A 12,565-nucleotide genomic window follows, 5' to 3' on the forward strand; every position below is an offset into this window, starting at 1 on the left:
GAACACCCCGGGGGGACTCTGGGGAGGATCCTGGGGGGGGCAGACCTGCTGACAACCACAGCAACAGCCCTTCTCCTCCAGTCTCTGCTTTAATGCCCCACAACAACTGCCCACTGCATTTCTGGGCTGTGCAAGGGGGGTCCTTGGGGAGGTGGGTGGGCTGGGTGCCCTGCTGCCCCCCAGCCCTGGGGACAGACTTGGGTGCCTCTCAGGAGGGTGCGGGGGGGCAAGATGGGGACCCCCACCAGCACTGCCAGCCCCAGATGGGGTGGGAACAAAGTGGGGATGTGGGGAGAGATGGGAGCAAGGGGCACCGCCCCCCTCCAGCTACTCCTGGCCCCCCTTGGGGTGACAAACGGCTGCCCACACCTCGGCCACAAACTCCTGGGGGAAGGCAAATTCGCCCAGCACCGAGTCCAGCCCGCGGGCGAGTTGGGCCGCGCCGGGGCTGCCCTTGGCCGCCTCCACCATCGTCGAGGCTGGGGAGGAGAAGGGACAGGTCAGGGGCAGGGGCTGGAGCTGGGGAAGGGGCAGGAGCAGGAGCAGGTCCGAGGCAGGGTCCAGGCCCCCCCAGCTCACCCAGCTCGCTGTCACGGATGCCCATGTAACTCTCCAGCAGATCATCCACCCGCCGCGCAGCTTCTTCCTCGGAGGGGCTGGGCTGGGGGCCGGACCCGGGCGGTGAGCGCTGGGAACTCCCTCGCTCCCACCAAGCCGTGCCCGTGGGCGCTGCAGGTGTGGGCAGCACGGGGGGCACCCAGGGGTGCGGGGACGCTCATCCCCAGCCCCGCACGGTGTGAGACGCCGAGGGGGCTCAGGGTGGGTCTTACCCCCTCCTCCAGCACGGCCGGGCCCTCTGTCCGCAGCCGCAGCGTTTCCTTCCCACTGGACACTCTGCCTTCGCTCGGGGATTTGCTGCTCCGTGTCCGCTGCCCGATCATGTCTGTGCCCCAGGGTGCGGGGTGAGGTGCAGGGAGAGCCCAGGCGGGACCTGGCACCCCCAGCCCATCGATGCCCACTGCCTAGCCATCCCCCAGTCCCCCGGGGGGCACTGCAGGGTGAGCCGTGTGAGGGACAGGAGTGGTGTGTGAGGGACACCCAGGGGTACAGGGCTCGTAGGTACAGGATGCTCATGGATGCCCAGGACAGGGCACACAGAGGAACGGGGGTGCCCATGGGGAGTATGGAGCAGGTGTGGGGGACCCCAAGGAGTGTCTACACGGGTGCCATGGTGGGTGCCCCGGGGTACACAGAGGGGTGCAGGTTAGGGGTGTATATGGAGGGGAGTGGACCCTGGGAGGCACTCGGTCCCTGGGGAGGAGGCTGCAGGGCCACAGGGGCTGGGAACAATCCCAGGGGTTCTCCAGTTCCCAGCACAAGAACAGGGGTGCTCCCCGACTCACCAAAGGCCTTCTTGGGCTGCACCAGGCGGAGGGTGAAGGGCTGAGCCCGCGGCAGCTCCCGCAGCATCCGTGCGACCTCGTAGTGCCGGCAGCCCACGATGGTGTGGTCGTTGATGGCCTCGATGCTGTCCCCCACACACACCGTCTGCAGCCGGTTGATGATGCTCCCCTCCTTGATCCTCTGGGGGTGGGGGGACAGGGGCACACAGCAACAAGGTGGCACAGCAGGACAGTCAGGCACAGCCCCCATTCCACCCCCCACACAAACACCTCCGTGGTCCAATGGCCTTTAGTTTCCAGGTCAGGCAGGGAGGGTCCCCCCAAACCTCCCCATGGAAGGGGAGACTCCCAGAGCCAAGATGGACCCAGAGGGGAGTCAGGGAGGAGCCTGGTCCCAGGGAGGGGGTGCAGCAGGGATGTCACCAGCAGGGCCACCGCCCCCAGGGCTGCCCTGGCCCCGGCCCAGCCCCTGGGGGGAGGTTCACCTTGATGAAGGCATAGCCGGCCCCGTTGTCCGTGATGGTGAGGCCAAGTGCATCCTCTGTCTTGGTCACCTCCACCTCCTTGGTCTCGCCCCGGACATGGGCGAAGATGAAATCCTCCAGGCCGATCTGCCCCCCCAGCAGCTTCTGCATGTCCACTTTGTGCGTGTTGAGCGTGCAGAAGAGGATCTGCCCAGGGAACCCCATCAGCAGGGCTGGGGATGCCCCAGCAGGGCAGGGCAGGGCAGAGGGGCCGTGGCAGGAGCCAGCCGTGGCAGGGTACACTCAGGTCTGGGCACAGCTAGAAGGACCAGCCTGCCAAGGGATACCACGCTGCCCCCTCCCCATGCGCTTTCCCACAGCTCCAGGCAGCTGGAATCAACCAGGGAACAGGCAGCCCCAGCTCCCTGCCCAGTTGCAGGAGGAAAACGGAGGCACAGGACCCCCCAGATCCCTCCCCAGAGGAGCCAATAGAGCTCAGAGACTAAAACACTCTTCCAGAACATTTCCAAGCAGCTGGGGACTTGTGGGAGTGCAGGCCACAGACCGTGACGCAGGGCTGGTGTCCCCTCCTTGGGCACAAAGCCCCCTCCCCGGTGCTGCAGCCCCTCACCTCGGTGGGCGAGATGTCGAAGACCTCGGCGATTTTGGCGTAGAGCTCCTTGACGTTGGTGAAGCCCTCGATGCGCCCCGTGGGGCTGCCGTGGGCCAGCTGCGTGTGGAACACCAGCCTGGGGCGGGCCCGGGGCGCCCGGGGGGCCGCGGGACCCTCGGCGGGGGGCGGCTCGTGGGTCCCTGGCTCCTGCCCCACACCGTTCTCCGTGGGGCCCCCCTCGGGGGGCTGCCGGCCGTGCCTGCCCACCCGCTGCATCCCGCCGGCACCGCTGAATTATGGATGGGGCTGGCTCCCCGCCGGCCGTAAGGCGATCCCCGCGCCCGGGAACCTGAGCTGGGGGGGCAGGTCACCCGCGGGGATCGGGTGAGCTCTGCCACGTAGGAAGGGCCCTGGCCAGGGGGCAGGTGGGAGAGCAGAGCCAGTGCCCTCACACCCTCCCTGGCTGGCCCTGGGCTGATGGGCTCAGGGCCGCCACAGTGACCCATTCCTGCACCCCTGGGATTAGATCCAGGATCAGCTCCAGAGTCCCCTTTGAACATAAACACACAGAGGTCAGAGTGGGTTTCTCCCATGTTTATTTGCTCCCATCTCCATCCCAAGCCCAGTGGCACCAGGAGATGGCAAACCAGAGACGCAGCTACAGAGCGCAGGCCTGGCAGGTGAGAGAGGGGGTGAGGCACCCCAGCCCCTCGTTAGACCCAGGGCCAGGCCCATATAGTGCTAAATAAGAAAATAAGACACTCTCTAATTACAGTATGAGATTAGTGACAGGCAGCCCCGGCCCCAGTACAGCATGGCCAGATGTGGCTGCCAGCACAGTGGTCCCACAAGAGCAGCGGGGGCCCAGGCAGGGGGTGGGGGCAGGGGCAAGAGCTGAAACCCAGTGCAGCACACCCAGGGCCCTGCTACAGGAAGGGATCAGTCCCAGCTCCCCAGCAAGGGGGTTGCCACCCCAGGTCGGGGTGGATCCCACCCAGCTCTCCCTTCCCAGGTTCCCTGCCAGGGGAAAGGGTCAGACCCAGCTCCCCCAGCCCAGGGCTCCCCACTGCAGGAAGGGATCGGTCCCAGTTTCCCCCAGCATGAAGCATTTTATTGCCTTCAGGAGCTCCCTGCCTGGTCCCCAGAGGTGGGGGGAAAAGAGAGGGGCCAGGCAGGGTGACAGGGACAGTGGCTAAAGGCACCCAGGGGGACAATCAAATAAAGGCAGAGGTGGGGGGAAAGTGCTGCCCCCTTCCCACTGGTGGATGGGACCAAGGCGTTCCTGGGCTGGCCTGGAGCCAGGAGGCAGCACAAACTCCAGGGGAGTCTCAGTCACCCCCCCTCTGCCTCTCCAGGGACTGCTGGTCACCCCACACTTCCCCACCATCACCACAGCCCCGGGTCACCCTCAAGAGGCTGCTGGCACCATCTCTGCCCCCATCAGGCTCAGGGGAGCTTCTGGCTGAGCAAGGTAGAGCTGGGGGGCTCTGGGGAGAGTAGGGGGTGCTCACCCCTGACCCCTCACCCAGCACTGCACTGGGTGGGCACTCAGCCCTGTCATCACTTGTCTCCCAAAGCTCGAGGTCCCCAGAGCTGGCACAGCCACAGGGTCGGGCACTTGGGGCTGGGGGGTCCTGGCTCACGCCGAAAGGTGCGAGGGGTGGGGGGGGAAGCAGCCAGACTGCGGGCAGAGACTGTCCCTTGCATGAGCTCCAAGGGACAGGGACAGGGTCCAGCCAGCCCCAGGCTCCGGAGGGACTGGTCCTCTCACAAATGTTCACTGAGGAGGGAGGAAAACACAAAATGGTTTGGGTTGGAGGAGACCTCAAAGCTCATCTCATTTCACCCCCGAGCCATGGGCAGGGACACCTTCCACTAGCCCAGGTTGCTCCAAGCCCTGTCCAACCTTGCCTTGGACACTTCCAGGGATGGGGCAGCCACAGCTGCTCTGGGTAAACCTGTGCCAGGGCCTGCCCACCCTCACAGGAAAGAATTCCTTCCCAATATTCCATCTAAGCCTGCCCTTTCGCAGTGGGAAGCCATTTCCCCTTGCCCTGTCCATCCCTTGTCCAAAGTCCCACTCCAGCAATCTTGCAGCCCCTTTAGGCACTGGAAAGGGCTCTAAGTTGTCCCCAGAGCCTTCTCCTCTCCAGGTAAACACCCCCAGCTCTCCCAGCCTGGCTCCAGAGGAGAGGGGCTCCAGCCCTGGGAGCATCTCCGTGGCCTCCTCTGGACTTGCTCCAGCAGCTCCATGTCTTTGAATGAGGGCATACATGCTGACCTCAAGGACTGGGCTTCCCTCTCCCACAGCTCCCCAGAGCTGCTCCAAGCCCCTCCCTGCCCACTCATTCCCCCTGCCCCAGACAGGTCCGTGGTCCCAGCCCTGCGCTCACCTGGCGATCCGGGACAGGATCTCCTTGACGCGCAGCACCAGTGGCTCGTGCTGCAGGGGGTTGCTCTCGATGGCACTGTGCAGTTTGGCCATGTAGAAGTCCAGGGTGCTCAGCGTGGGGGTCTCCCCGGTGCCTGTGAGGTGACAGTCTGGTGAGCAGGTCCCCACCCAGTCCCGGCCATGTGCTGGTGACTGGGGAAGCGACCCCAGCACCAGCTGCCACCTCCTGCCATGGGACAGAGTCTGCACCAGAACCAGTCCAGGAGCAGGTGGATTTGGGCCAATTTGGGGCACAGCTGTGTGTGGTTCTAGAGGAGGATGGCTCCCAGCCTGCCCTTCTCCAGGGAGTCTCCAAGTGCTGCAGGATCCCACCCCAGCATCAGATGGGCACTTGTCCCCACCCTGCTGCCCCACAGTGCCCCTCTGCATGTGATGGGGGACCCCACAGTGCCCCTCCACCTGGGCGGGGGTCCCAGCAGCTGGGGGGGGGGGGGCTATGGTGCCCCTCTGCCCAGGCAGGGATTCCAGCAGCCAGGGAGAGTCCCAGGGTGCCCCACTGCCCCAGCAGAGAGTCCCAGCACTGGGGAGCCCCGTGGTGCCCCCAGCTCACCGGGGATGGGGAGGGAGGAAAAGCTGGTGGTCAGGGCCTGCCGCACGGACTGGAGCTGCTGCTGCAGCGCCAGGGTCTGCCGCTCCTCCTGTGCCAGCTCCTGCTCCAGCTTCTCCTTGGCACAGTTCATGCTCTCCGTGTGCTTCTGCAGGATGGCGTTCTGCTCCTCGAACTCTGTGTTCATCTTCCGCAGGCGCCGCAGCTCGGCCTCCCGCGCTGCCGGGACAGAGCCGTGTCAGCAGGGAGGGACCTCAACTGCCCCTCATCCCAACCCCTTCCCAGGCCCCATCTCTGAGGGGCTCAGTGCCACCAATGCCCACGGTCCAGCCAGGACCTGGTCCCTCCACCCATCCTCACCGGGACCCCCCACAGCCCAGATCTCACAGCCTCTCACCTTTGTTTTGGTCCAAGAACTCCTCAGTGAAAATGGGCACGTCGAAGGTGGAGAAGGTGTCACTGCACTCACCAGCCTGAGGGATAGGAGCGAGGGGTCAGGCAGGGCTGAGGCCCCCAGAGGGGACCCCAACACCTTGGGGCATATGGGGGGCACCAGAATGGAAGTAACAGGTGGCCCTGCCTGGGCACATGGGGAAGGAGGATGGTTACGCTCTGCCTTCACAGCCCCAAGCCCCGCTCTGCCCACCCACCCCTCCAGCCAGCCCAGGTCCCTGGACTGAGCCCAGCAGTGCAAGGTTTCCCCACACAAGTAGACCTGTTAGGGCCTCACCTTGTGCCCATTGAGTAGGGTGTTCACAGCAGCACAGCCCGTGTCCTCTGCAAGGGAGAAGGGGGGGGTCATCCCAGAAGCCAGACCCTGTCCCCAGCAGGCTCCAGCAGTGCCTGGCAGGATCCTGACAGACCCTGTTCCCACAACCCACCTTTTTTGATCTTCTTCTCTTGGATCTTCTCTGTGCACATCTTGTAGGCCTCTGACTGCTGGTATTCCCTCAGCTCCTTCATGTACTGCTGCTTTTCCCGCTCTGCCTCATCCAGGTACCGCTGTGGTGACAGAGGGGCCTCAGCCCAGCCCAGCCCTGGGAGCTGCTGACCCCTCCCAGCCCAGCTCCCGCTGCCCGGCACCGGGACCGGCTCCCGCTGCCCGGCACCGGGACCGGCTCCCGCTGCCCGGCACCGGGGCCGGCTCCCGCTGCCCGGCACCGGGGCCGGCTCCAGCCCTGGAGGGAGCCAAGAGGTTTGGGGCACAGGTTGTGGAGCTCCTCAGCCCAGGGGTCTCTCCTGGGGCTGTACCTGCTTCTCAGAGAGCTGCAGTTTGCTCCACTCCGCTCCCAGCATCTTGGTGATCTCCGGGAAGGGCAGGTCGGGATGCTGCATGCGGATCTGCTCGCGTCGCTCGTTCAGGAAGCGCACGTAGCCCGTCACGGGGGCTTTGGGGCCATTGGGAAGGATCTTCTTCCTCTTCTTGCCCTTGGGCCAGCCCCTCTTCTTCACCGGCTGGCACCCAGGGGTTGGGGACAGAGGGGTCAGAGGACACGGTGCCAGTGGGTCACGGGAGCAGGCCCAGGCCCACCTGGCCCCACTGGCCCTCAAGGGAAGGGCTGGGCCCTTCCTCGGCCCATTTCCCAGGCTGCTGCAGGGCATGTGGACGGACAGGGACAGCCCCACACCTCAAATCCCACTTTCAGGGACCCCACGGGCAGGGACATGGGCTCCAGGGCTCACCTCCTCCTCGCCATGTGGCTTCTCACCGCCCATCCGTGCTGACTCCCCTTTCTCCTGCTTGATGGCCACCAGGAAGTTCCCATGCTGAGCCTTGCCCGTGGCATGTCTGCAGGCAGAGAGCACTGTCAGAGAGGGCTGGGACACCACCAGGACCAATGGTGACACCCCCCACAGCAGCACAGCCTCCTGCCACCAGATCCCCCAGTTTCCCCCACCCAAACATCCCCCAACTCAGCACTGGCCCTGGAGCCCTTGTTCCCATGAGGGGAAGCCACAGCAGAGTGATGGGGTCAGAGCAGAGCCCAGCAGCAGCAGAGCAGGGCAGTCCTGGGCACAATAAAGTTGCCCCAAGATCCAGTGGCAGGATCCTGGGACCTGTCAGGGACATTTGGAAAGGAGCTGAGAGGCGCCAGTGCTGCTCTTAGGAGCAGGTAGCAGTGATGATCATGTCCCTGCCCCTATCCCCGAGGCCTGGGACACACCTCAACGGGAAGCCCCAAGGGGCAGGAACCCACTGATCCTCCTCTGCAAGGGAGGAGGAGCCGCAGGGTTTCGGATCTCAGCTCCAGGAGCACCACCTGGCAGCATCACCCACACCCAAGGAGCCCTGGAGGCAGAGGGTGAGGGCAGGGCATCGGCTCGACCTGCTCTGGCCGGTTCCTGCTGCCTGTGACACCACCCAACATCCCAACGGCTGCACCAGGGGCCCCTCCTGCTCCCCAGGGCTTTAGGGATCCACAGCTGTCCAGGCAGAGCCTCCCTGCCCTGCTGAGCACCCACAGGGCCCACACCAGGGGGACACAGCCTGTCCCACCACAGCATCACCCTGGGGCTCCCCAGACCCTCCATCCCACAGCCCTGTCCACTCACTCCAAGGCAACTCCTGCTCTGTTGGAAACGTCTCCACCATGTCAGGGGAGCCACAAAGGGCTCCAGAGTGGCACCAAAGAGCACCCACTTGGGTTCCATTCAAACCCCCAGACCTGGGAATCAGCACAAGTCCTAGCAAGGACAGTGTGTACCAAAACACAGAGCAATCCTGACCCACTCAGGATGCACCCTGGAATTTCCCTTGTGTTTGTCATACGCTCCATGCCTGGAGTAAACCCAAATTCCCCAGAGATCCCAACCCAATGCTACCCACTTGTCATCTGTCTGAGCCACCCCTGCAGTTAATTTAAGGGGACCCTTCTGTGAGCCCCTGGGACACTGTACCAGTCCTTGGGGACAAAGAGGGGGCCCAGCACGAGTTCCTCCTATTGGGCTCAGAGCTCAACCAGTGTCCTGCACCCCACACTCACACAAAACCCTAGAGGAAGGTGTGAGACCCCCTCTTCTCCCATCTTCTGGGAGAAAAAGAGCCCCCCAGGGCTGTGCAGGGGCACAGCCAGCCTTAAGTTCGAACAGCAAAGTTCCCAGTGATGCCACAGCACCATCGAGCCCAGTCAGGAATGCACCAAGTCCCAGGGCCAGACAGATCCCTGCCCCCCCCTCCCTGTGATATGGATTCTTCTCATGCCTAAGGATGCTTTAAAAAATAAAGTTATTTCAGGCAAGATTCCTCTTGGCCTGGTTTGCTCTGGCATCCACCTCCCTTACCTGTCCCCACCCCAAAGGGCCAAGGCCAGCTCAGGAGAGCACAAACCCCATGGGAATTCAGCCCCTGATCTCCCAAGATGCTTAGAATAACAGAATTCTGGAATATCCTGAGCAGGAAGGGATGCCCAAGGACCATCCAGTCCAAATCCAGGCCCTGCATAGACACCCCAACAAGAGTGTTGTCCAAACACTCCTGGAGCTCTGGCAGCCTTGGGGCTGTGCCCACTGCCCTGGGGAGCCTGGTCAGTGCCCACCACCCTCTGGGGGAAGAACCTTTCCCTGAGATCCATCCCAACCCCCTGGCACAGCTCCAGCCATTCCCTGGGTCCTGTCCCTGCTCCCAGAGCAGAGCTCAGTGCCTGCCCCTCCACCTCCCCTCAGGAGGAGCTGCAGCCCCCGAGGAGTCTCCCATCAGTGTCCTCTGGCCCAGCTGCACAAGCCCAGTGCCCTCAGCTGCTCCTCAGACCCTTCCCCATCTCCATGTCCCTCCTTTAGAACTTTCTGACATTGTGGCCCCCAAGTTGCCCCCAGCACTCGAGGTGAGGCCACCCCAGAGCAGAGCAGGACAATCCACTTCCCAGCACATGCAGACCACCCCCCAAGGCTTGCAAATCAGGGTTCTTCTGCCACTCTTTCACGAGGGACAGCAACACAGGACAAGGGGACAGAGGGCAGCAGGGTGGCACTTACAGCACAGTGGCGGGCGGCTGCTTGGCGCTGTGGGCCATGGGTGGGGGTCTCACTGCTCCCCTCGGTCAGCACCCTGCGGGACAGAGCCCAGCTGGCACCGTGCCATGGGGCTGTGGGTGCTCTGGTGGGGTGGACCAGTGATTCCCATTGGTCTCCCCACTGCTGAAGCTCCCCCTTGGAGAAGTCTCTCCCATGGAGAAAACACAGGACCCTCCCCAGCAAATGGCACCTCCTCGCCAGCCAGCCCCTCACTGCCCTCCCAGGGGAGCCTCCTGACCCCCGGGCCCAGCACTCGCTCCAGCGCCTCCCACTGAACCCACCGCCCTCCTGGGGTTCCACCACAACCCCCTCCCCGCGATTCCCAGCGCCCCCCGGTGCCTCCCCGTACCCAGACCCTTCCGAATGCCCCCCCTTAGTGCGCCCCCCCTGCAGCCCCTCCGTGATCCCCAGAGCTCGCCAGGCCCCCGCAGGGCGCCCTCCCCTCGGGATCCCACCTCAGCCCCCCCAGCGGCTCCCCCACTCCCCGATCCCCTCTCTGGGCCCCTCAGCCCCAACAGATTCAACCCCACAACACCCCGGACTCCCCAGTGCCCCTCTCACCGGAGCCCACACCGCTCCCACCGCAGACCCCCGAGGCTCGCACGCCCACCCCCCTCAGACCCCTCACAGTGCCCCACACACCTCCCAGCCCCTCACAGCCCCACACAGCCCCTCACACACCTCCCAGCCCCTCACAGCCGCTCATAAGCCCCTCACACACCTCCCAGTCCCTCCCAGCCCCTCACAAACCCCTCATAGCCCCACACAGCCCCTCACAGCCGCTCATAAGCCCCTCACAGCCCCTCACACACCTCCCAGTCCCTCCCAGCCCCTCACAAACCCCTCACAGCCCCACACAGCCCCTCACAAACCCCTCACAGCCCCACACAGCCCCTCACACACCTCAAAGCCGCTCATAAGCCCCTCACAGCCCCACACACACCTCCCAGCCCCTCAAAGCCCCTCACAGCCCCACACACACCTCCCAGCCCCTCAAAGCCCCTCACAGCCCCACACACACCTCCCAGCCCCTCAAAGCCCCTCACAGCCCCACACACACCTCCCAGCCCCTCCCAGCCGCTCATAAGCCCCTCACACACCTCACAGTCCCTCCCAGCCCCTCACAAACCCCTCATAGCCCCACACAGCCCCTCACACACCTCACAGCCGCTCACAAACCCCTCATAGCCCCACACAGCCCCTCACACCCTCTGAGAGACCCCTCACAGCCCCACACAGCCCCTCACACACCTCACAGTCCCTCCCAGCCCCTCACAAACCCCTCACAGCCCCACACAGCCCCTCATACACCTCCCAGTCCCTCCCAGCCCCTCACAAACCCCTCATAGCCCCACACAGCCCCTCACACACCTCCCAGTCCCTCCCAGCCCCTCACAGCCCCACACAGCCCCTCACACACCTCCCAGTCCCTCCCAGCCCCTCACAAACCCCTCACAGCCCCTCACACACCTCCCAGTCCCTCCCAGCCCCTCACAAACCCCTCACAGCCCCACACAGCCCCTCACACACCTCACAGCCGCTCACAAACCCCTCATAGCCCCACACAGCCCCTCACACACCTCCCAGCCCCTCCCAGCCGCTCATAAGCCCCTCACAGCCCCACAGAGCCCCTCACACACCTCCCAGCCCCTCCCAGCCGCTCATAAGCCCCTCACAGCCCCACATAGCCCCTCACACACCTCACAGCCGCTCATAAGCCCCTCACAGCCCCACATAGCCCCTCACACAGCCCCCTCATAGCCCCTCACAGACCCCTCACACCCCACCCCTCCCCATCGCCCCCGCCCGGACCCGCCGCCGCTCCTTGGCCACGCCCCTCTATTATTATGCAAATGAGGCCCTGCAGCGCCGCTCTCGATTGGCCGCGCGCCTTCGGCCCGCCCAGCGCTGCCTCTCGCGGATTGGCCGGAGGGCGGTGACGTCTTGGGGAAGCGGCGGTAAAGGGGCGGGGCCGGCCGGCGCGGCGCGCGCGCGCGGCGGGACACTCCTCGACCAATCAGCAACGGGCGTGGAGACAAGGAAGTGTGTGCGGAGGGCGGTGCCTTAAAGGGGCAACGTCGAAGTGCCACTCAGGGCCCACGACCCGCCGTGGACGGCGCCTTAAAGGGGCAACGGCGAGGGGGCGTCCCACCAGCCCCGGCCCCCGACCCTGCCCCAGTGACCCCAGTGTCCTCCCACTGCTCCCAGTAACCCCAGCGCCCACCTGCGAGAGACTGCAGGAAAACTCCCCCACCGCCCCCCACCGCCCCCCACAGCCCCAGTACCCCACGGGTGCTCCCAGTGGTCCCAGCACTCACCTTTGGGGTCCCAGTGGCCCTGAACGCCCCCACCACCACTCTCAGTGACCCCAGTGCCCACCAAGCAGGGGGTGTCCGTGACACCAGTAATCACCCCAGAGTCCCAGTGACCCCCGTACTCCCTCCACACTGCTCCCGGTCACCCCAGTGCAGCCCATACTGGTCCCATCACTCCATTACCTACACAAGAGGAGACGCCAGTCACCCCGGGAGCTCCAGGCTGCTCCCAGTGACGCCCAGTGCTCAACCAGCTGGGCATCCCTATGATGCCTGTAGTCAACCCAGACTCCCAGAGATTCCAGTACTCCTCCCAACAGGGTCCCAGTGACCCCAATACTGCTCATACTGGTCCCAGTCACTCCAATACTTACTCAAGAGGAGGTCTCAGTTGCTCCAGTGTCCCCACACTGCTCCCAGTATTCACCCAAAGGATGGAGTCACACAACTCCAGTAGCTACCCCAGAGTCCCAGTGACCCCAGCACTCCCCCCGCACTGTGCCCAGTCACCTCAGTGCTGCCCATAATGGTCCCAGACACCCCACAACCCAGAAGGTCCCAGTCACCCAAGCACCCCCACACCACTCCCAGTGACCCCAGTATCCACCCAAGCAGGGGGGCCCCATGACATCAGTAGTCAACCCAGCACCCCAGTGACCCCAGTACCCCCCCACTGGTTCCAGTGCCCAGCAGCAGCAGCCCCACAGCCCCTGTACCCTCACCCTTACAGTCTCACATACCCCACTTGGGTGCATAGTGG

The 12,565-nt window shown here is 64.6% G+C and overlaps 2 protein-coding genes across 4 annotated transcripts; both read right to left on the minus strand.

Annotated features, from left to right (window-relative positions):
- Positions 1–327: 327 nt before the first annotated feature.
- Positions 328–2,756, minus strand: GIPC3 (GIPC PDZ domain containing family member 3). Its single transcript, XM_071578105.1, has 6 exons — positions 2,499–2,756; positions 1,889–2,074; positions 1,404–1,584; positions 831–943; positions 580–661; positions 328–479 (listed from the first exon to the last, which is right to left on the minus strand). Exons 1-6 carry the CDS (start codon positions 2,754–2,756, stop codon positions 328–330), a joined length of 972 nt encoding a protein of 323 aa, XP_071434206.1.
- Positions 2,757–3,059: 303 nt separating this feature from the next.
- Positions 3,060–11,326, minus strand: HMG20B (high mobility group 20B). Of its 3 annotated transcripts, none has more exons than XM_071577915.1 (10): positions 11,303–11,326; positions 9,452–9,524; positions 7,163–7,268; positions 6,731–6,934; positions 6,361–6,481; positions 6,210–6,256; positions 5,877–5,952; positions 5,483–5,698; positions 4,874–5,006; positions 3,060–4,260 (listed from the first exon to the last, which is right to left on the minus strand). In XM_071577915.1, exons 2-10 carry the CDS (start codon positions 9,487–9,489, stop codon positions 4,248–4,250), a joined length of 954 nt encoding a protein of 317 aa, XP_071434016.1. In that variant the 5' UTR covers positions 9,490–9,524; positions 11,303–11,326; the 3' UTR covers positions 3,060–4,247. The 3 variants fall into 3 exon arrangements, with proteins under 3 accessions (XP_071434016.1, XP_071434017.1, XP_071434015.1); XM_071577916.1 differs by lacking the exon at positions 11,303–11,326 and adding an exon at positions 11,191–11,259; XM_071577914.1 differs by lacking the exon at positions 11,303–11,326 and adding an exon at positions 10,052–10,154.
- Positions 11,327–12,565: the final 1,239 nt, after the last annotated feature.

Source organism: Pithys albifrons, chromosome 27 (assembly GCF_047495875.1).
Source record: "Pithys albifrons albifrons isolate INPA30051 chromosome 27, PitAlb_v1, whole genome shotgun sequence".
Classification (NCBI taxonomy): domain Eukaryota; kingdom Metazoa; phylum Chordata; class Aves; order Passeriformes; family Thamnophilidae; genus Pithys; species Pithys albifrons.